Source organism: Coturnix japonica, unplaced genomic scaffold, assembly GCF_054131305.1.
Source record: "Coturnix japonica strain WE unplaced genomic scaffold, WE-NBRP24 Scf175, whole genome shotgun sequence".
NCBI lineage: Eukaryota > Metazoa > Chordata > Aves > Galliformes > Phasianidae > Coturnix > Coturnix japonica.
Genome location: NW_028189078.1, coordinates 326 through 24,120, shown reverse-complemented (window position 1 = coordinate 24,120; position 23,795 = coordinate 326). Strand labels below are relative to the sequence as shown.

Sequence of the window (23,795 nt, the reverse complement as noted above, 5' to 3'; positions counted from 1 at the left end):
GGTTGTATAGGGGTTTTATAGGGGTTCTATAGGCGCCATGAGAGCCGCAGGGATGTAAGGATCCCATAGGAGCCAAAAAGTGCGCGGTCCCTTTAAGACCAACCGGAAGTTCCTATAGAAGGGCCCGACTTCCGCCCTGCGCCTCCACTACTTCCGGCGTCTTCCCCCCCACTTCCAAGATGGCGGCGCGGCCTTCCCCAAGATGGCGTTGCGGCTCCGCCTCCATTTTCCCGTTCCGCGTTTGAATCAAACTTTCTCGGTTAGGCCCGAAACCGCCGGAAATCGAGAAGGAGGCGGAGAAGGAAGAGAAGGAAACGGTGAAATCCCGACCGGAACCGGAAAAGCCGAACGGAACGGTCGGAAAGCGGCGGAGGAAGCGGCTGAGGCCTACAGGCCTCGCGGGGCCTATACGGGCCTATAGGCCTCTATACGGGGAGGAACGGGAGCGGGCCGTGTAGACCCATAGACCCCATAGACCCACATAGAGCCCATATAGACCCCATTATATTCCCTATAAGCTCTCTATAGGCCTTATAGCCCCCCCTATAGCTCCATAGACCCCCTATAATCCCCCCATAGACCCTATAAGCCCCTCTATAGCTCCATAGACCCCATAACACCCCCATAGACCCCATAGCCCCCCCCATAATCCCCCTATAGACCCCATAACCCCCCCATAATCCCCCCATAGACCCTATAAGCCCCTCTATAGCTCCATAGACCCCATAACACCCCCATAGACCCCATAGCCCCCCCCATAGACTCCCATAGATCTCTAGAAGCCCCCCTATAGCTCCATAGACCCCTTAACCCCCCCCATAGACCTTATAACCCCCCTATAAGCCTCCCCTATAGCTCTATAGACCCCATAACCCCCCCATAGACCCTACAGTCCTCCCTATAGCTCCATACACCCCATAACCCCCCCATAGACCCCATAACCCCCCCATAGACCCAATAAACCCCCCCATAGACCCCATAACCCCCCTATAGACCCCATAAACCCCCCATAGACCCCATAATTCCCCCCTATAGACCCTATAAGCCCCCCCTATAACTTCATAGACCTCATAACCTCCCCCCATAGGCCCACTCTATTGCTCCATAGACCCTATAAGCCCCCCATAGACCCCATAAACCCCCCATAGGATCCCAGGCCCTATAGGGCGTTAGTAGGGGAGCCCCTATAGATCCTTTGGAGGGGGTTTGAGGGGCCCTATAGGCACTTCAGGCTGCCCTATAGATCCCCCTATAGGTCCTTCGTTGGGGTTTCTGGGGCCTTATATTGCTTGTGAAGGGAGTTTGGGGGCCCTATAGGCTCTTTAGGGGTCTGCCCTGGGCCGTATAGATTGTAGGACCTGCTATAGGTCCCATCATAGGGTCATACAGGTTTTATAGGGATTGAATCACTTATATTATCTCTTTTGGGGGGAGGGTTCCTTATAGCTTCTTATAGGGTCTCTCCGGGTCCTCCCAGCTCAGCCACCCCCACCCTATAGAACAGCAGGGACCCCAGTGCCCCTATGGGGGTCCTATAGGGCAAGAGATCCCCTATAGAGCAAGGGACCCCCTATAGAGCAGGGGATCCCCTATAGAGCAAGTGATTGCCTATAGAGCAAGGGAGCCCCTATAGAGCAGGGGATCCCCTATAGAGCAGCAAATCCCCTATAGACAAAGCGTGTCCCATTGAGGGGGTTCCTATAGGGCTAAAGAAGGGGGTGGGGGTGGGAAGGGGAGTCTATAGGGGCCCCTATAGATGCCCGGGGAGGACCTATAGGGGCCTATAGGGGCCATGGCCTCAGTGCCTGTCTATTGCCTGTGCCGCCTGCCCTACGACGTCACGCGCTTCATGATCGAGTGCGATGGGTGTCAGGACTGGTTCCATGGCAGGTGGGAATGGGGGGGAATGGGGGGGAATGGGGTGGGGATAGAGGGCAATGGGAGGGACTGGGATGGGGATAGAGGGCAATGGGAGGGACTGGGATGGGGATAGAGGGCAATGGGATGGAATGGGATGGGGATAGAGGGCAATGGGATTGGGACTGGGATGGGTTGGGATGGGGATAGAGGGCAATGGGATTGGGACTGGGATGGGGATAGAGGGCAATGGGATTGGGACTGGGATGGGGATAGAGGGCAATGGGAGGGACTGGGATGGGGATAGAGGGCAATGGGATGGAATGGGATGGGGATAGAGGGCAATGGGATTGGGACTGGGATGGGGATAGAGGGCAATGGGAGGGACTGGGGTGGGGATAGAGGGCAATGGGAGGGACTGGGGTGGGGATAGAGGGCAATGGGAGTGGGACTGGGATGGGGATAGAGGGCAATGGGATTGGGACTGGGATGGGTTGGGATGGGGATAGAGGGCAATGGGATTGGGACTGGGATGGGGATAGAGGGCAATGGGATTGGGACTGGGATGGGGATAGAGGGCAATGGGATTGGGACTGGGGTGGGGATAGAGGGCAATGGGATTGGGACTGGGATGGGGATAGAGGGCAATGGGATTGGGACTGGGATGGGGATAGAGGGCAATGGGATTGGGACTGGGATGGGTTGGGATGGGGATAGAGGGCAATGGGATTGGGACTGGGATGGGGATAGAGGGCAATGGGATTGGGACTGGGATGGGGATAGAGGGCAATGGGATTGGGACTGGGATGGGGATAGAGGGCAATGGGATTGGGACTGGGATGGGGATAGAGGGCAATGGGATTGGGACTGGGATGGGGATAGAGGGCAATGGGATGGAATGGGATGGGGATAGAGGGCAATGGGATGGAATGGGATGGGGATAGAGGGCAATGGGATTGGGACTGGGATGGGGATAGAGGGCAATGGGATTGGGACTGGGATTGGGACTGGGATTGGGACTGGGATGGGGATAGAGGGCAATGGGATTGGGACTGGGGTGGGGATAGAGGGCAATGGGATTGGGACTGGGATTGGGACTGGGATTGGGACTGGGATGGGGATAGAGGGCAATGGGATGGAATGGGATGGGGATAGAGGGCAATGGGAGGGACTGGGATGGGGATAGAGGGCAATGGGATTGGGACTGGGATGGGGATAGAGGGCAATGGGATTGGGACTGGGGTGGGTTGGGATGGGTTGAGAGGGGAATGGGAGGGACTGGGGTGGGGATAGAGGGCACTGGGAGGGACTGGGGTGGGTTGGGATGGACTGGGATGGGGATAGAGGGGAATGGGATTGGGACTGGGATGGATTGGGATGGGTTGGGATGGATTGGGATGGGGATAGAGGGCAATGGGAGGGACTGGGATTGGGATGGGTTGGGATGGACTGGGATGGAATGGGATGGGGATAGAGGGCAATGGGAGGGACTGGGATTGGGACTGGGATGCGTTGGGAGGGGACTGGGATGGGTTGGGATGGATTGGGATGGATTGGGATGGGGATAGAGGGCAATGGGAGGGACTGGGATTGGGGCTGGGGTGGGTTGGGAGGGGTTGGGAGGGGAATGGGATGGACTGGGATGGGGATAGAGGGCAATGGGAGGGACTGGGATGGGGATAGAGGGCAATGGGATTGGGACTGGAATGGGGATAGAGGGCAATGGGATTGGGACTGGAATGGGGATAGAGGGCAATGGGATTGGGACTGGAATGGGGATAGAGGGCAATGGGATTGGGACTGGGGTGGGTTGGGATGGGTTGGGAGGGGACTGGGATGGACTGGGATGGGTTGAGAGGGGAATGGGAGGGACTGGGGTGGGGATAGAGGGCAATGGGAGGGACTGGGGTGGGTTGGGATGGACTGGGATGGGTTGGGAGGGGAATGGGATTGGGACTGGGATGGATTGGGATGGGTTGGGATGGATTGGGATGGGGATAGAGGGCAGTGGGAGGGACTGGGATTGAGATGGGTTGGGATGGACTGGGATGGAATGGGATGGGGATAGAGGGCAATGGGAGGGACTGGGATTGGGACTGGGATGGGTTGGGAGGGGACTGGGATGGGTTGGGATGGATTGGGATGAATTGGGATGGGGATAGAGGGCAATGGGAGGGACTGGGATTGGGGCTGGGGTGGGTTGGGATGGGTTGGGATTGATTGGGATGGGTTGGGATGGGTTGGGAGGGAACTGGGATTGGGACTAGGATGGATTGGGATGGGTTGGGAAGGGTGGTACTGGGATGGACTGGGAGGTGCTGAAAGGGGATTGGGATGGACTGGGAGGGACTGGGAGGGCACTGGGATGGGTTGGGAGGGGGCTGGGAGGGGACTGGGATGGGGTAGGGTGGATTGGGATGAATTGGGAGGTAATGGAAGGAACTGGGATGAACTGGGAGGTGCTGGGAAGGGACTGGGGTGGATTGAGATGGGACTGGGATGGAAGTGAGATGGAATGGGAGGGCACTGGGGTGGCAGTGGGGGGGGGCACTGGTCTGTACTGGCCTGTAATGGTCTGTACTGGTTCATGCTGGTCCGTATTGGTCTGTACTGGCCCAATCTGGTTTGTATTGGTCCATGCTGGTCTGTACTGGTCCATATTGGTCCATATTGGTCTGTACTGGTCCATATTGGTCTGTACTGGTCCATACTGGTCCATATTGGTTTGTACTGGTCCGTACTGTTTCATACTGGTCTGTACCGGTCTGTACTGGTCTGTACCGGTCCGTACTGGTCCGTACTGGTCTGTACCGGTCTGTACTGGTCTGTACTGGTCCGTACTGGTCTGTACTGGTCTATACTGGTCCGTACTGGTTTGTACTGGTCCATACTGGTCCATACCGGTGCTGCTGTCCCTGCAGCTGTGTGGGGGTGGAGGAGGAGGCGGCGGCCGAGATTGACCTGTACCACTGCCCACAGTGCGCCGTGCTCAGGGGACCCTCCGTCAGTGAGTGGGGATGGGGACCCACAGCGTGTGGGGCTGGGGGTGGGGGACCCACAGCGTGTGGGGCTGGGGGTGGGGACCCATATCTTGTGGGGCTGGGGGTGGGGGACCCATATCTTGTGGGGCTGGGGGTGGGGACCCACAGCGTGTGGGGCTGGGGGTGGGGACCCACAGCGTGTGGGGCTGGGGGTGGGGACCCACAGCGTGTGGGGCTGGGGGTGGGGACCCACAGCGTGTGGGGCTGGGGGTGGGGACCCACAGCGTGTGGGGCTGGGGGTGGGGACCCACAGCGTGTGGGGCTGGGGGTGGGGACCCACAGCGTGTGGGGCTGGGGGTGGGGGACACACAGAGTGTGGGGCTGGGGGTGGGGGACACACAGAGTGTGGGGCTGGGGGTGGGGGACACACAGAGTGTGGGGCTGGGGGGTGGGGGACCCACAGCGTGTGGGGCTGGGGGTGGGGACCCACAGCGTGTGGGGCTGGGGGTGGGGGACACACAGCATGTGGGGCTGGGGGTGGGGGACCCACAGCGTGTGGGGCTGGGGGTGGGGGACCCACAGCGTGTGGGGCTGGGGGTGGGGACCCACAGCGTGTGGGGCTGGGGGTGGGGGACACACAGCGTGTGGGGCTGGGGGTGGGGGACACACAGCGTGTGGGGCTGGGGGTGGGGACCCACAGCGTGTGGGGCTGGGGGTGGGGGACCCACAGCGTGTGGGGCTGGGGGTGGGGACCCACAGCGTGTGGGGCTGGGGGTGGGGACCCACAGCGTGTGGGGCTGGGGGGTGGGGACCCACAGCGTGTGGGGCTGGGGGTGGGGGACCCACAGCGTGTGGGGCTGGGGGTGGGGACCCACAGCGTGTGGGGCTGGGGGGTGGGGACCCGCAGCGTGTGGGGCTGGGGGTGGGGGACCCACAGCGTGTGGGGCTGGGGGGTGGGGACCCATATCTTGTGGGGCTGGGGGTGGGGACCCACAGCGTGTGGGGCTGGGGGGTGGGGGGCACACAGCGTGTGGGGCTGGGACCATATGGGGCCCCGTATAGGGTCCTGTGGGGCTGCGGTGGGGCCATATAGGGCCGAGACTGATCTACATAGACATATATGAGGCCATAGAGGGTCCAGTGGGGCCATATGGGGGCGAGAGTGATCTATGTAGATCTATAGGGGGCCATATAGGGTTCTGTGGGGCTGCGGTGGGACTATGTAGGGCTAAGACTGGTGTACATGGATCAATACGGGATCATATAGGGTTCTATGGGGCTGCTATGGGGACATATGGGGCTGCAGAGGGGCCCTATGGGGCCAATACTGATCTACATAGACCTATATGGGGCCTAATAGGGTCCCATGGGGCTGTGGTGGGGCCATATAGGGCCAAGACTGATTTCCATAGACATATATGGGGCCCTATAGGGTCCAGTGGGGCCATATGGGGCTGAGACTGATCTCCATAGACTTATAAGGGGCCATATAGGGTCTTTTGGGGCTGTGGTGGGGCCATATGGGGCCGAGACTGATCTCCGTAGACTTATATGGGGCCATATAGGGCCCTATGGGGCTGTAGTGGGGCCATATGGGGCCGAGACTGATCTCCATAGACTTATAAGGGGCCATATAGGGTCTTTTGGGGCTGTGGTGGGGCCATATGGGGCCGAGACTGATCTCCGTAGACCTATATGGGGCCATATAGGGCCCTATGGGGCTGCGGTGGGGCCATATGCGGCCTCTCCCCCCCATGGGTTCCCTATAGGTCCCTATAGTTCCTCCTGCCCCACAGTGAAGCGGCGCCGGGCGGCCCCTAAAGGCGCTATAGGGGACGCGGATGTGGGGCGCCCCATAAGGACCGGCAGCGCACAGTTCGTCAGGGAGCTGCGGGGCCGGACCTTCCCCAGGTAAGGGGAACCTATGGGGCGCCTATAGGGCACATATAAGGCACCTATAGGGCGCCTATAGGGCACTTATAGGGGATCTGTGTCCGTATAGGTTTGTATGGGGTCAGTCTGACTCTATATAGGGTTCTTTGCTGCCCTATAGAAGCTCTTTGTTCCATGGGGCTCTGCTTGGTCCCATAGGGGCCCCTTTTGGTCCTATAGGGCCCCTTTTTGTCCTATAGGGTCAACTTTTGGCCCTATAGGGGTTCCTTTTTGTTCTATGGGGGTTCCTTTATGTTCTATAGGGTTCCTTTTCATCCCATATGGCCCCTTTTTGACCCATAGACCCCATAAACCCCCCATAGAATCCATTTCCTCCCCCCCATAGACCCCATAACTCCCTATAGCCTTAACATAGACCCCATACCCAACCCTATAACCCCCCTTAGACCCCATATCCCTCTCATAACCCCCCCAAAGACCCCATAGAACCCCTATAGACCCCATGTGCCCCCATAGCCCCCCCATCAACCCCATTTCCCCCCCCATAATGCCCCCCATAGACCCCATAGTCCCCTTATAGATCTCATATTCCCCCCATAGACCCCATAACCCCCCCATAGACCCCATAAATCTCCCGTATCTCCCCATAGACCCCATAAACCCCCCCATATCCCACCCATAGACCCAATATCCTCTCCCATAGCCCCATAGACCCCCATATATCCCCCCATAACCCCACCATAGACCCCATATCCCCCCATAACCCCCCGTAGACCCCATAACTCCCTCCATATCCCTCCTTATAGACCTCATAAACCCCCCATAGATCCCATATCCCCCTCCATAGACCCCATAACTTGCCCCATAGACCCCATATCCCCCCTATAATCCCCCCATAGACCCCATAACCGCCCTATATCCCCCCCCAGCGCAGACGAGGTGCTGCTGAAGCCCAGTGGGGCCCAGCTGACGGTGGAGTACCTGGAGGAGCCCCCATAGACCCCATAACCCCCCTATAGACCCCATATAGACCCCATATCCCCCCCATAATCCCCCCATAGATCTCATAACCCCCCCACAGACCCCATAAATCCCCCCCATAACCCCCTTTTAGACCCGATAACCCCCCCATAGAACCCATATCTCCCCCTGTAACCCCCCATAGATCCCATATCTCCCCACCTATTCCCCCATAGATCCCATATCCTCCTCATAACCCCCCCACAGACCCCATAACTCCCCCCATAACCCCCCTTTAGACCCGATAACCCCCCATAGAACCCATATCTCCCCCCGTATCCTCCCATAGATCCCATATCTTCCCCCATAACCCCCCATAGACCCCATATCTCCCCCATAGACCCCATATCCCCCCCATAACCCCCCTATAGACCCCATAACCGCCCTATAGACCCCATAACCGCCCTATATCCCCCCCCAGTGCAGACGAGGTGCTGCTGAACCCCCCTATAGACCCCATAGACCCCATAACCCCCCTATAGACCCCATAACCCCCCCCACAGACCCCATAACTCCCCCCATAACTCCCCTTTATACCCGATAACCCCCCCACAGAACCCATATCTCCCTCCATATCCCCCCATAGATCCTATATCTCCCTCCATATCCCCCCATAGACCCCATATCCTCCTCATAACCCCCCATGGCTCCCCCATAGATCCTATAAACCCCCCTTAGACCCCATATGTCCCCCATAGATCCCGTAAACCCCCCTTAGACCCCATATATCCCCCCATAGATCCCATGAACCCTCCTTAGACCCCATATATCCCCCCATAGATCCTATAAACCCCCCTTAGACCCCATATATCCCCCCATAGATCCCATGAACCCTCCTTAGACCCCATATATCCCCCCATAGATCCTATAAACCCCCCTTAGACCCCATATATCCCCCCATAGATCCCATGAACCCTCCTTAGACCCCATATATCCCCCCACAGATCCCATAAACCCCCCTTAGACCCCATATATCCCCCCATAGATCCCATGAACCCTCCTTAGACCCCATATATCCCCCCATAGATCCTATAAACCCTCCTTAGACCCCATATATCCCCCCACAGATCCCATAAACCCCCTTAGACCCCATATATCCCCCCATAGATCCCATGAACCCTCCTTAGACCCCATATATCCCCCCATAGATCCTATAAACCCCCCTTAGACCCCATATATCCCCCCATAGATCCTATAAACCCCCCTTAGACCCCATATATCCCCCATAGATCCCATAAACCCCCCTTAGACCCCATATATCCGCCCATAGATCCCATGAACCCCCCTTAGACCCCATATATCCCCCCATAGATCCTATAAACCCCCCTTAGACCCCATATATCCCCCCATAGATCCCATGAACCCTCCTTAGACCCCATATATCCCCCCATAGATCCTATAAACCCTCCTTAGACCCCATATATCCCCCCATAGATCCTATAAACCCCCCTTAGACCCCATATATCCCCCATAGATCCCATAAACCCCCCTTAGACCCCATATATCCGCCCATAGATCCCATGAACCCCCCTTAGACCCCATATATCCCCCCATAGATCCCATGAACCCTCCTTAGACCCCATATATCCCCCCATAGATCCTATAAACCCTCCTTAGACCCCATATATCCCCCCACAGATCCCATGAACCCTCCTTAGACCCCATATATCCCCCCATAGATCCTATAAACCCTCCTTAGACCCCATATATCCCCCCACAGATCCCATAAACCCCCCTTAGACCCCATATATCCCCCCATAGATCCCATGAACCCTCCTTAGACCCCATATATCCCCCCATAGATCCTATAAACCCCCCTTAGACCCCATATATCCCCCCATAGATCCTATAAACCCCCCTTAGACCCCATATATCCCCCATAGATCCCATAAACCCCCCTTAGACCCCATATATCCGCCCATAGATCCCATAAACCCCCCTTAGACCCCATATATCCCCCCATAGATCCTATAAACCCCCCTTAGACCCCATATATCCCCCCATAGATCCCATGAACCCTCCTTAGACCCCATATATCCGCCCATAGATCCCATGAACCCCCCTTAGACCCCATATATCCCCCCATAGATCCTATAAACCCCCCTTAGACCCCATATATCCCCCCACAGATCCCATGAACCCTCCTTAGACCCCATATATCCCCCCACAGATCCCATGAACCCTCCTTAGACCCCATATATCCCCCCACAGATCCCATGAACCCTCCTTAGACCCCATATATCCCCCCACAGATCCCATAAACCCCCCTTAGACCCCATATATCCCCCCATAGATCCCATGAACCCTCCTTAGACCTCATATATCCCCCCATAGATCCCATGAACCCTCCTTAGACCCCATATATCCCCCATAGATCCCATGAACCCTCCTTAGACCCCATATATCCCCTCATAGATCCTATAAACCCCCCTTAGACCCCATATATCCCCCATAGATCCCATAAACCCCCCTTAGACCCCATATATCCCCCCATAGATCCCATGAACCCTCCTTAGACCCCATATATCCCCCCGTAGATCCCCATAACCTCTCCCATAGACCCCATATCCCCCCCATAATCCCCCCATAGACCCCATAACCGCCCTATAGACCCCATAACCGCCCTATAGACCCCATAACCACCCCATAGACCCCATAATCCCCCTATAGACCCCATAACCGCCCTATAGACCCCATAACCCCCCTATAGACCCCATAATCCCCCCATATCCCCCCCATAACCGCCCTATATCCCCCCCCAGCGCAGACGAGGTGCTGCTGAAGCCCAGTGGGGCCCAGCTGACTGTGGAGTACCTGGAGGAGAAGAGCTTCAGCGCCCCCATCCTGGTGGGCAGGAAGGAGGGGCTGGGGATGACGTTGCCCCCCCCCACATTTGGACCCAGAGACGTCGAGCATTACGTGGGTGAGTTGCGGGGGGGGGATCTGACCCCAAATCTGACCCTAAATGACCCTAAAATGGGGCTATGGGGCACTTTAGGGGGGGTTTAAGGGTCAAAGGGTGCCCCCAAAGCCCTCCTGCCCCACATTTGGGGTCTCATTGCCCCCCCCCCCCCAGTCTCCCCCCCAAATGAGGCTTTGGGGTCTCATCATCCCATAACCCCCCCCAAAAGACCCCCCAACCTCCCTCCCCATTGAAGCCTTGGGGTCTCATTGCCCCCCCCCCCACCTTCCACCCCCCCCAATGAGGCTTTGGGGTCTTATCATCCCATAACCCCCCACGAAAGACCCCCAACCTCCCCCCCCATTAAGTCTTTGGGGTCTCATTGCCCCCCCCCATTAAGTCTTTGGGGTCTCATTGCCCCCCCCATTGAGACTTTGGGGTCTCATTGCCCCCCCCATTGAGACTTTGGGGTCTCATTGCCCCCCCCCATTAAGTCTTTGGGGTCTCATTGCCCCCCCCATTAAGTCTTTGGGGTCTCATTGCCCCCCTATTGAGGCTTTGGGGTCTCATTGCCTCCCTCCCATTAAGTCTTTGGGGTCTCATTGCCCCCCCATTAAGTCTTTGGGGTCTCATTGCCCCCCCCATTGAGACTTTGGGGTCTCATTGCCCCCCTGTTGAGGCTTTGGGGTCTCATTGCCCCCCCCATTAAGTCTTTGGGGTCTCATTGCCCCCCTATTGAGGCTTTGGGGTCTCATTGCCCCCCACATTGAGACTTTGGGGTCTCATTGCCCCCCACATTGAGACTTTGGGGTCTCATTGCCCCCACATTGAGGCTTTGGGGTCTCATTGCCCCCCCATTGAGTCTTTGGGGTCTCATTGCCCCCCACATTGAGGCTTTGGGGTCTCATTGCCTCCCTCCCATTAAGTCTTTGGGGTCTCATTGCCCCCCCCCATTAAGTCTTTGGGGTCTCATTGCCCCCCCACATTGAGGCTTTGGGGTCTCATTGCCCCCCCCATTGGGTCTTTGGGGTCTCATTGCCCCCCACATTGAGGCTTTGGGATCTCATTGCCCCCCCCATTAAGTCTTTGGGGTCTCATTGCCCCCCCCATTGAGACTTTGGGGTCTCATTTAACCCCCCATTAAGTCTTTGGGGTCTCATTGCCCCCCCACATTGAGGCTTTGGGGTCTCATTGCCCCCCCCATTAAGTCTTTGGGGTCTCATTGCCCCCCCATTGAGGCTTTGGGGTCTCATTGCCTCCCTCCCATTAAGTCTTTGGGGTCTCATTGCCCCCCCCATTGAGACTTTGGGGTCTCATTGCCCCCCCCATTGAGGCTTTGGGGTCTCATTGCCCCCCCCATTAAGTCTTTAGGGTCTCATTGCCCCCCCATTGAGGCTTTGGGGTCTCATTGCCCCCCACATTGAGGCTTTGGGGTCTCATTGCCCCCCCCATTGAGGCTTTGGGGTCTCATTGCCCCCCCATTGAGGCTTTGGGGTCTCATTGCCTCCCTCCCATTAAGTCTTTGGGGTCTCATTGCCCCCCCCATTGAGACTTTGGGGTCTCATTGCCCCCCCCATTGAGGCTTTGGGGTCTCATTGCCCCCCCCATTAAGTCTTTAGGGTCTCATTGCCCCCCCATTGAGGCTTTGGGGTCTCATTGCCCCCCACATTGAGGCTTTGGGGTCTCATTGCCCCCCCCATTGAGGCTTTGGGGTCTCATTGCCCCCCCATTGAGGCTTTGGGGTCTCATTGCCCCCCCCATTAAGTCTTTAGGGTCTCATTGCCCCCCCATTGAGGCTTTGGGGTCTCATTGCCCCCCACATTGAGGCTTTGGGGTCTCATTGCCTCCCTCCCATTAAGTCTTTGGGGTCTCATTGCCCCCCAACCTTCCCCCCATTGAGGCTTTGGGGTCTCATTGCCCCCCCCATTAAGTCTTTGGGGTCTCATTGCCCCCCACATTGAGACTTTGGGGTCTCATTGCCCCCCTATTGAGGCTTTGGGGTCTCATTGCCCCCCCCGTTAAGTCTTGGGGGTCTCATTGCCCCCCCCATTAAGTCTTTGGGGTCTCATTGCCCCCCCCGTTAAGTCTTGGGGGTCTCATTGCCCCTCACATTGAGACTTTGGGGTCTCATTGCCCCCCCATTAAGTCTTTGGGGTCTCATTGCCCCCCCCGTTAAGTCTTGGGGGTCTCATTGCCCCTCACATTGAGACTTTGGGGTCTCATTGCCCCCCCATTAAGTCTTTAGGGTCTCATTGCCCCTCCATTGAGGCTTTAGGGTCTCATTGCCCCCCCCATTGAGGCTTTGGGGTCTCATTGCCCCCCCCATTAAGTCTTTAGGGTCTCATTGCCCCCCCATTGAGGCTTTGGGGTCTCATTGCCCCCCCCATTAAGTCTTTGGGGTCTCATTGCCCCCCCCCATTAAGTTTTTGGGGTCTCATTCCCCCCCATTAAGTCTTTGGGGTCTCATTGCCCCCCCCCCCCCCATTAATGTGTGTGTTTTTGTCTCCCCCCCCCCCCAAAGGAGCAGACAAGGAGGTGGAGGTGCTGGATGTGGGGCGCCAGGCCAAGCTCAGCATGAAGCTGGGGGACTTTGTGTCCTATTTGTGTGGGGCCAGGAGGGACAGGGTGCTGCAGCTCTGCCCCATTGAGTTCTCTGACACGCGGTATGGGGGCTATGGGGGGATATGGGGTCTATGGGGGGAGATATGGGGGGCTGGGGGGGTTCTATGGGGTCTGTGGGGGGCTATGGGGGGGACAGGGTGCTGCAGCTCTGCCCCATTGAGTTCTCTGACACGCGGTATGGGGGCTATGGGGGGATATGGGGGGAGATATGGGGGTTATGGGGTCTGGGGGGGTTCTGTGGGGTCTATAGGGGGGCTATGGAGGGGACAGGGTGCTGCAACTCTGCCCCATTGAGTTCTCCGACACGCGGTATGGGGGCTATGGGGGGCTATGGGGGGAGATATGGGGGTTATGGGGGGCTGGGGGGTTCTATGGGGTCTATGGGGGGGCTATGGGGGGGACAGGGTGCTGCAACTCTGCCCCATTGAGTTCTCTGACACGCGGTATGGGGTCTATGGGGGGATATGGGGTCTATGGGGGGAGATATGGGGGGCTGGGGGGATTCTATGGGGTCTGTGGGGGGGCTATGGGGGTCTGTGGGGGGAGATATGGGGGGCTGGGGGGGTTCTATGGGGTCTGTGGGGGGGCTATGGGGGTCTGTGGGGGGAGATATGGGGGGCTGGGGGGGTTCTATGGGGTCTGTGGGGGGGCTATGGGGGTCTATGGGGGGAGATATGGGGGGCTGGGGGGGTTCTATGGGGGTCTATGAGGGGGCTATGGGGGTCTGTGGGGGGAGATATGTGGGGCTGGGGGGGTTCTATGGGGTCTATGGGGGGGCTATGGGGGTCTGTGGGGGGAGATATGGGGGGCTGGGGGGGTTCTATGGGGTCTATGGGGGGGCTATGGGGGTCTATGGGGGGAGATATGGGGGGTTGGGGGGGTTCTATGGGGTCTGTGGGGGGGCTATGGGGGTCTATGGGGGGAGATATGGGGGGCTGGGGGGGTTCTATGGGGGTCTATGGGGGGCTATGGGGGTCTGTGGGGGGAGATATGGGGGGCTGGGGGGGTTCTATGGGGTCTATGGGGGGGCTATGGGGGTCTATGGGGGGAGATATGGGGGGCTGGGGGAGTTCTATGGGGTCTGTGTGGGGGGGGCTATGGGGGTTATGGCGGGAGATATAGGGGGCTGGGGGGGTTCTATGGGGTCTGTGTGGGGGGGGCTATGGGGGTTATGGGGGGCTATGGGGGGGACAGGGTGCTGCAGCTCTGCCCCATTGAGTTCTCTGACACGCGGTATGGGGGGATATGGAGGGGAGATATGGGGTCTATGGGGGGAGATATGGGGGGCTGGGGGGTTCTATGGGGTCTGTGGGGGGGCTATGGGAGTCTATGGGGGGAGATATGGGGGGCTGGGGGGGTTCTGTGGGGTCTATGGGGGGGCTATGGGGGTCTATGGGGGGAGATATGGGGGGCTGGGGGGGTTCTGTGGAGTCTGTGGGGGGCTATGGGGGGCACAGGGTGCTGCAGCTCTGCCCCATTGAGTTCTCTGACACACGGTATGGGGGCTATGGGGGGATATGGGGTCTATGGGGAAGCTATGGGGGTCTATGGGGGGAGATATGGGGGGCTGGGGGGGTTCTATGGGGTCTATGGGTGGGCTATGGGGGTCTATGGGGGGAGATATGGGGGGCTGGGGGGGTTCTATGGGGGTCTATGGGGGGAGATATGGGGGGCTGGGGGGGTTCTATGGGGGTCTGTGGGGGAGATATGGGGGGCTGGGGGGGTTCTATGGGGTCTATGGGGGGGCTATGGGGGTTATGGGGGGCTATGGGGGGGACAGGGTGCTGCAGCTCTGCCCCATTGAGTTCTCTGACACGCGGTATGGGGGGATATGGGGGGGGGTATGGGGTCTATGGGGGGGGACTATGGGGGGTTATGGGGTTCTGCCCACTAACCCCCCCGACCCCCCCTATATGACCCCACATCCCATCCTATGGGCTCTTCCTGCCCCCTAACCCTCCCATATGACCCCACATCCCACCCTATGGGCTCCCCCTGACCCCCCCAATCCCCCCATATGACCCCATATTCCCCCTCATTTCCCCATACTGACCCCATATCCCCCCCTATGGGCTCCCCCTGCCCCCTAACCCCCCTAACCCCATGTTATTCCCCCTTAACCGCCCCCATATGACCCCATATCCCCCCCAATCCCCCCTATATGACCCCATATCCCCCCCTATGGTCTCTCCCTGCCCCCTAACCCCCCATATCTTGCCCCATAGACTGTCCAACGTGGTGGAGACCCCTTGTATACCCCCCATATGACCCTATATACCATCCTATGGTCTCCCCCTGCCCCCTAACCCCCCATATGACCCCATATCCCCCCTGATCTCCCCCATATGACCCCATATCCCCCCCTATGGTCTCCCCCTGCCCCCTAACTCCCTTAGCCCTGCTATATCCCACCCCCATATGACCCCATATCCCCCCCAATTCCCTCCATATGACCCCATATTCCCCCTGATTTCCCCCATATGACCCCATATCCCTCCCAATCCCCCCATATGACCCCATATCCCCCCCTATGGGCTCCCCCTGCCCCCTAACCCCCCTAACCCCATGTTATTCCCCCTTAACTGCCCCCATATGACCCCATATCCCCCCCAATTCCCCCCATATGACCCCATATTCCCCCTGATTTCCCCCATATGACCCCATATCCCCCCCAATCCCCCCCATATGACCCCATATCCCCCCTATGGTCTCCCCCTGCCCCCTAACCCCCCATATCTCCCCCCATAGACTGTCCAACGTGGTGGAGACCCCTCGCATACCCCCCATATGACCCCATATCCCACCCTATGGACTCCCCTTGCCCCCTAACACCCCTAACCCCATGTTATTCCCCCTTAACCGCCCCCATATGACCCCATACCCCCCCTATGGTCTCCCCCTGCCCCCTAACCCCCCATATGACCCCATATCCCCCCCTATGGTCTCCCCCTGCCCCCTAACCCCCCATATGACCCCATATCCCCCCCAATCCCCCCCATATGACCCCATATCCCCCCCAATCCCCCCCATATGACCCCATATCCCCCCCTATGGTCTCCCCCTGCCCCCTAACCCCCCATATGACCCCATATCCCCCCCAATCCCCCCCATATGACCCCATATCCCCCCAATCCCCCCCATATGACCCCATATCCCCCCCCAATCCCCCCTATATGACCCCATATCCCCCCCTATGGTCTCCTCCTGCCCCCTAACCCCCCATATCTCCCCCCATGACTGTCCAACGTGGTGGAGACCCCTCGCATACCCCCCATATGACCCCATATCCCACTCTATGGGCTCCCCCTGCCCCCTAACCCCTTATATCCCCCCTTATCTCCCCCCATAGACTCTCACCCCCCCCAACCCCCACATATGACCCCATATCTGCCCCAATAGACTCTAACCCCTCCCAGCCCCCCCATATGACCCCATATCTTGCCCCATAGACTGTCCAACGTGGTGGAGACCCCTTGTATACCCCCCATATGACCCCATATCCCACCCTATGGTCTCCCCCTGCCCCCCAACTGCCCCTTATCCCCCCCATACTGACCCCATATCCCACTCTATGGGCTCCCCTGCACCCTAACACCCCCATATGACCCCATATCCCCACCAATCCCCCCCATATGACCCCATTTTCCCCTCTATGGTCTCCCCCTGCCCCCTAACCCCCCTTATCTCCCCCCATAGACTGTCCAACATGGTGGAGACCCCTTGTATACCCCCCATATGACCCCATATCCCACTCTATGGGTTCCCCCTGCCCCCTAACCCCCCTATATCCCCCCTTATCTCCCCCCATAGACTGTCCAACGTGGTGGAGACCCCTCACATACCCCCCATATGACCCCATATCTCACCCTATGGTCTCCCCCTGCCCCCTTACACCCCCATATGACTCCATATCCCCCTGATCTCCCACATATGACCCCATATCCCCCTCTATAGTCTCCCCCTGCCCCCTAACACCCCCATATGACCCCATATCCCCCCATATGGTCTCCCCCTGCCCCCCAACTGCCCCTTATCCCCCCCATATGACCCCATATCCCACTCTATGGGCTCCCCCTGCACCCTAACACCCCATATGACCCCATATCCCCCCCAAACCCCCCCATATGACCCCATATCCCCCCCCAATCCCCCCTATATGGCCCCATATCCCACCCTATGGGCTCCCCCTGCCCCCTAACCCCCCATATCTCCCCCATAGACTGTCCAACGTGGTGGAGACCCCTTGTATACCCCCCATATGACCCCATATCCCACCCTATGGACTCCCCTTGCCCCCTAACACCCCTAACCCCATGTTATTCCCCCTTAACCGCCCCCGTATGACCCCATATCCCCCCCAATCCCCCCCATATGACCCCATATCCCCCCTATGGTCTCCCCCTGCCCCCTAACCCCCCATATGACCCCATATCCCCCCCAATCCCCCTATATGACCTCATATCCCCCCCTATGGTCTCCCCCTGCCCCCTAACCCCCCATATGACCCCATATCCCACTCTATGGTCTCCCCCTGCCCCCCAACTGCCCCTTATCCCCCCATATGACCCCATATCCCCCCCAATCCCCCCATATGACCCCATATCCCCCCCTATGGTCTTCCCCTTCCCCCTAACCCCCCATATGACCCCATATCCCCCCCTATGGTCTCCCCCTGCCCCCTAACCCCCCATATCTCGCCCCATAGACTGTCCAACGTGGTGGAGACCCCTCGCATCGTGCGGAAGCTGTCGTGGGTCGAGAACCTTTGGCCGGGGGATTCGGCCCAGGAGCGGCCCAGCCTGCAGAAGTTCTGTTTGATGGGGGCCAAGGACGGATACAGCGACTTCCACATCGACAGGGGGGGGGCGTCCGCCTGGTGCCACGTGCTCAGGGTATGGGGAGCTATGGGGGGGGGGTTATGGGGTGGTTATGGGGTTCTATGGGGCTCTATGGGGGGGTTATGGGGCTCTATGGGGGGTTATGGGATGGTTATGGGGTTCTATGGGGTGGTTATGGGGCTCTATGGGGGCTCTATGGGGGCTCTATGGGGTTCTGTGGGGTGGTTATGGGGTTCTATGGGGTTCTATGGGGTGGGTTATGGGGCTCTATGGGGTGGTTAGGGGTGGTTATGGGGTTCTGTGGGGCTCTGTGGGATGGTTTGGGGTGGTTTGGGGTGGTTATGGCTCTCTATGGGGCAGCTATGGGCTCTGTATGGACTCTATGAGGTCTTTATGAGCTCTCTATGGGGCAGCTATGTGCATAGGGTTTCTATGGGGCAGCTATGGGTTCTTTTTGGGGCAGCTATGGGGTCTCTATGGGGTCTCTCTGGGGCAGCTATGGGGCAGCTCTGGGTCCCACTGTCTGCCCTGCCCCACATCGTGCCCCACATCCCCTATAGGGTGAGCAGATCTACTACCTGGCCCGCCCCACAAGTGCCAACCTGGGTTTGTTTGAGGCCTGGGCTCGATCCCGTAACCAGGGCCAGCTCTTCTTTGGGGACCAGGTGGATCGATGCTACCGCTGCCCCCTAAGGCAGGGACAGACCCTCTTCATACCCACAGGTACATGGGGGGGGGGGGGCCTGGGGGGGGTCTTTGGGGGTCCCAGCCCCATTTTGGGGGTCCTGGGAGGGTTTGAGGGGGTTATTGGGGGTCCTGGGGGGTTTATTGGGGGCTATTGAGGGTCCTGGGGGAGCTATTGGGGGTCCCAGCCCCATTTTGGGGGTCCTGGGGGGTTATTGGGGTCTATTGGGGGTCCTGGGGAGGTTACTGGGGGTCCTGCAGGGGTTATTGGGGGGCTATTGGAGGTCCTAGGGGGGTTTGGGGGGTCCTTGGGGGGGTTATTGGGTATTATTGGGGGTCCTGGAGGGGGGTTTGGGGGGTCCCAGCCCCATTTTGGGGGTCCTGGGGGGGGTTATTGGGGGTCCTGGGGGGGTTTATTGGGGGCTATTGAGGGTCCTGGGGGGTTATTGGGGGTCCTGGGGGAGCTATTAGGGGTCCCAGCCCCATTTTGGGGGTCCTGGGGGGGTTATTGGGGTCTATTGGGGGTCCTGGGGGGGTTATTGGGGGTCCTGGGGGGTTTATTGGGGGCTATTGGGGGTCCTGGGGGGGTTATTGGGGGTCCTGGGGGGGTTACTGGGGGTCCTGGGGGGGTTATTTTATTGGGGGATCGATGCTACCACTGCCCCCTAAGGCAGGGACAGACCCTCTTCATACCCACAGGTACATGGGGGGGGTCCTGGGGGAGGTCCCAGCCCCATTTTGGGGGTCCTGGGGGGGTTATTGGGGTCTATTGGGGGTCCTGGGGAGGTTACTGGGGGTCCTGCAGGGGTTATTGGGGGGCTATTGGAGGTCCTAGGGGGGTTTGGGGGTCCTGGGGGGGGTTATTGGGTATTATTGGGGGTCCTGGAGGGGGGTTTGGGGGGTCCCAGCCCCATTTTGGGGGTCCTGGGGGGGGTTATTGGGGGTCCTGGGGGGGTTTATTGGGGGCTATTGAGGGTCCTGGGGGGCTATTGGGGGTCCTGGGGGAGCTATTGGGGGTCCCACCCCCATTTTGGGGTCCTGGGGGGGTTATTGGGGGGTTATTTGGGGTCCTGCAGGGGTTATTGGGGGTCCTAGGGGGGTTTGGGGGTCCTGGGGGGGTTATTGGGGTCTATTGGGGGTCCTGGAGGGAAGTTTGGGGGGTCCCAGCCCCATTTTGGGGGTCCTGGGGGGGGTTATTGGGGGTCCTGGGGGGGTTTATTGGGGGCTATTGAGGGTCCTGGGGGCTATTGGGGGTCCTGGGGGAGCTATTAGGGGTCCCAGCCCCATTTTGGGGGTCCTGGGGGGGTTATTGGGGTCTATTGGGGGTCCTGGGGGGGTTACTGGTGGTCCTGGGGGGGTTATTGGGGGGTTATTTGGGGTCCTGCAGGGAGGTTATTGGGGGGCTATTGGAGGTCCTAGGGGGGTTTGGGAGTCCTGGGGGGGGTTATTGGGTATTATTGGGGGTCCTGGAGGGGGGTTTGGGGGGTCCCAGCCCCATTTTGGGGGTCCTGGGGGGGTTATTGGGGTCTATTGGGGGTCCTGGAGGGGGGTTTGGGGGGTCCCAGCCCCATTTTGGGGGTCCTGGGGGGGTTATTGGGGGTTCTGGGGGGGTTTATTGGGGGCTATTGAGGGCCCTGGGGGGCTATTGGGGGTCCTGGGGGAGCTATTAGGGGTCCAGCCCCATTTTGGGGGTCCTGGGGGGGTTATTGGGGTCTATTGGGGGTCCTGGAGGGAGGTTTGGGGGGTCCCAGCCCCATTTTGGGGGTCCTGGGGGGGTTATTGGGGTCTATTGGGGGTCCTGGGGGGGTTACTGGGGGTCCTGGGGGGGTTATTGGGGGGTTATTTGGGGTCCTGCAGGGGTTATTGGGGGTCCTAGGGGGGTTTGGGGGTCCTGGGGGGGGTTATTGGGTATTATTGGGGGTCCTGGAGGGAGGTTTGGGGGGTCCCAGCCCCATTTTGGGGGTCCTGGGGGGGGTTATTGGGGGTCCTGGGGGGTTGTTGGGGGGCTCCCAGCCCCATTTTGGGTGTCCTGAGGGGTCTTGGGGGGGGTTGGGGAGTCCTAAAGGGGTTATTGGGGGATCCCAGCCTCATTTTGTGGGTCCAGGGGATCTGAGCCCCCCCCTCCCCTCCCCATTTATGGACCCCCCCCCATTTAATCCCGTTTCCCCCCAGGTTGGATCCACGCGGTGCTGACCCCCGTGGACTGTCTGGCCTTTGGGGGCAACTTCCTGCACAGCCTCAACATCGGGATGCAGCTCAAGTGGGTGGGGGGCTTAATGGGGGGGGGGGGACAGATATGGGGCAGATATGGGGCAGATATGGGGCTCTATGGGGTATTTGGGGGTCTGTGGGGCAGTATTGGGGCAGTATTGGGGGTGTTATGGGGTATTTGGGGGTCTGTGGGGCAGATATGGGGCAGTATTGGGGGTGTTATGGGGTATTTGGGGGTCTATGGGGCAGTATTAGGGGGTTATGGGGTATTTGGGGATCTATGGGGCAGATGTGGGGCGCTGTGCGTCCCAGTGTGGGTCAGGCTGTGTTTGACGCTATGGGCGCTATGGGGTGCTGTTTGACGCTATGGGGCGCTGTGTGTGATGCTATGGGGCACTATGGGGCGCTGTGTTTGACGCTATGGGGCGCTATGGGGCGCTGTGGGGTGCTATGGGGCGCTATGGGGCGCTGTGTGTGGTGCTATGGGGCGCTATGGGGGGCGCTGTGTGTGATGCTATGGGGCGCTATGGGGCGCTGTGTTTGACGCTATGGGGCGCTATGGGGCGCTGTGGGGCGCTGTGGGGTGCTATTTGTGACTCTATGGGGCGCTATGGGGCGCTGTGGGGCGCTATGTGTGACTATAGGGCGCTATGGGGCGCTGTGGGGCGCTATGTGTGACTCTATGGGGCGCTATGGGGCGCTGTGGGGCGCTATGTGTGACTATAGGGTGCTATGGGGCGCTGTGGGGCGCTATGTGTGACTCTATGGGGCGCTATGGGGCGCTGTGTTTGACGCTATGGGGCGCTGTGGAGTGCTATGTGTGACTCTATGGGGCGCTATGGGGTGCTGTAGGGCACTATGTGTGACTCTATGGGGCGCTATGGGGCGCTTATGGGGCGCTATGTGTGACTCTATGGGGCGCTATGGGGCGCTGTGGGGTGCTATGTGTGACTCTATGGGGCGCTATGGGGCGCTGTGGGGCACTATGTGTGACTATAGGGCGCTATGGGGCGCTGTGGGGCGCTATGTGTGACTCTATGGGGCGCTATGGGGCGCTGTGGGGCGCTATGTGTGACTCTATGGGGCGCTTGGCGCTGTGGGGCGCTATGTGTGACTATAGGGCGCTATGGGGCGCTGTGGGGCGCTATGTGTGACTCTATGGGGCGCTATGGGGCACTGTGGGCACTATGTGTGACTCTATGGAGCGCTATGGGGCGCTGTGGGGCGCTATGTGTGACTCTATGGGGCGCTATGGGGCGCTGTGGGGCGCTATGTGTGACTCTATGGGGCGCTATGGGCGCTATGGGGCGCTATGGGCACTATGTGTGACTCTATGGGGCGCTATGGGGCGCTGTGGGGCGCTATGTGTGACTCTATGGGGCGCTATGGGGCACTGTGGGGCGCTATGTGTGACTCTATGGGGCGCTATGGGGCGCTGTGGGGCGCTATGTGTGACTCTATGGGGCGCTATGGGGCACTGTGGGGCGCTATGTGTGACTCTATGGGGCGCTATGGGGCGCTGTGGGGCGCTATGTGTGACTCTATGGGGCGCTATGGGGCGCTGTGGGGCGCTATGTGTGACTCTATGGGGCGCTATGGGGCGCAGGGCGTATGAGATGGAGCGGCGGCTGAGTGCTCCAGCCCTACGAACCTTCCCCAACTTCGAGACCATCTGCTGGTACGTGGGGCGACACCTGCTGGACACCTTCCGAGGTGCGTCCCTGCCCCACACTTGGGGGTCTGGGGGGGAATATGGGGGTCCCTGCCCCACACTTGGGGGTCTGGGGGGAATATGGGGGTCCCTGCCCCACACTTGGGGGTCTGGGGGGGAATATGGGGGTCCCTGCCCCACACTTGGGGGTCTGGGGGGGAATATGGGGTCCCTGCCCCACACTTGGGGGTCTGGGGGGGGGATATGGGGGTCCCTGCCCCACACTTGGGGTCTGGGGGGGAATATAGGGGTCCCTGCCCCACACTTGGGGGTCTGGGGGGGAATATAGGGGTCCCTGCCCACACTTGCTGGGGGTCTGGGGGGAATATGGGGGTCCCTGCCCCACACTTGGGGGTCTGGGGGGAATATGGGGGTCCCTGCCCCACACTTGGGGGTCTGGGGGGGAATATAGGGGTCCCTGCCCCACACTTGGGGGTCTGGGGGGGAATATGGGGGTCCCTGCCCCACACTTGGGGGTCTGGGGGGGAATATGGGGGTCCCTGCCCCACACTTGGGGGTCTGGGGGGGAATATGGGGGTCCCTGCCCCACACTTGGGGGTCTGGGGGGGAATGTGGGAGTCCCTGCCCCACACCTGGGGGTCTGGGGGGGGATATGGGGGTCCCTGCCCCACACTTGGGGTCTGGGGGTGAATATGGGGGTCCCTGCCCCACACTTGGGGGTCCCTGCCCCACACTTGGGGGTCCCTGCCCCACACCTGGGGGTCTGGGTTGGACCTGGGGGTCTCAGCCCCACACTTGTGGGTCCTGGTTGGATTCTATGGGTCCCAGCCCCACACTTGTGGGTCCTGGTTGGATTCTGTGGGTCCCAGCCCCACACTTGGGGGTCCTGGTTGGATTCTATGGGTCCCAGCCCCACACTTGTGGGTCCTGGTTGGATTCTATGGGTCCCAGCCCCACACTTGTGGGTCCTGGTTGGATTCTATGGGTCCCAGCCCCACACTTGGGGGTCCCATTCTTCAGGTCTCCGTGAGAACCGTCGCCCCCCAGCGGCCTATTTGGTGCAAGGAGCCAAGGCGCTCACTGCTGCCTTTAGGGCATGGACACGGAGAGAGGTG

General features: G+C 59.6%; 1 protein-coding gene across 1 annotated transcript in view; it reads left to right on the top strand.

The window, feature by feature from the left end:
• Positions 1-23,795, top strand: part of LOC146751019 (histone lysine demethylase PHF8-like) — a gene marked incomplete at its 3' end in the record, with an annotated part of 25,116 nt that extends 1,321 nt beyond the window's left edge. Inside the window, exons 2-11 of the mRNA XM_085535770.1 lie at positions 265-1,890; positions 4,779-4,864; positions 6,635-6,749; positions 10,514-10,674; positions 13,175-13,316; positions 17,981-18,167; positions 18,674-18,836; positions 20,970-21,057; positions 22,615-22,721; positions 23,701-23,795. Of these exons, the coding sequence (XP_085391896.1) occupies positions 1,793-1,890; positions 4,779-4,864; positions 6,635-6,749; positions 10,514-10,674; positions 13,175-13,316; positions 17,981-18,167; positions 18,674-18,836; positions 20,970-21,057; positions 22,615-22,721; positions 23,701-23,795 (1,242 nt within the window). The remainder of the gene's footprint in view (positions 1-264; positions 1,891-4,778; positions 4,865-6,634; positions 6,750-10,513; positions 10,675-13,174; positions 13,317-17,980; positions 18,168-18,673; positions 18,837-20,969; positions 21,058-22,614; positions 22,722-23,700) is intronic.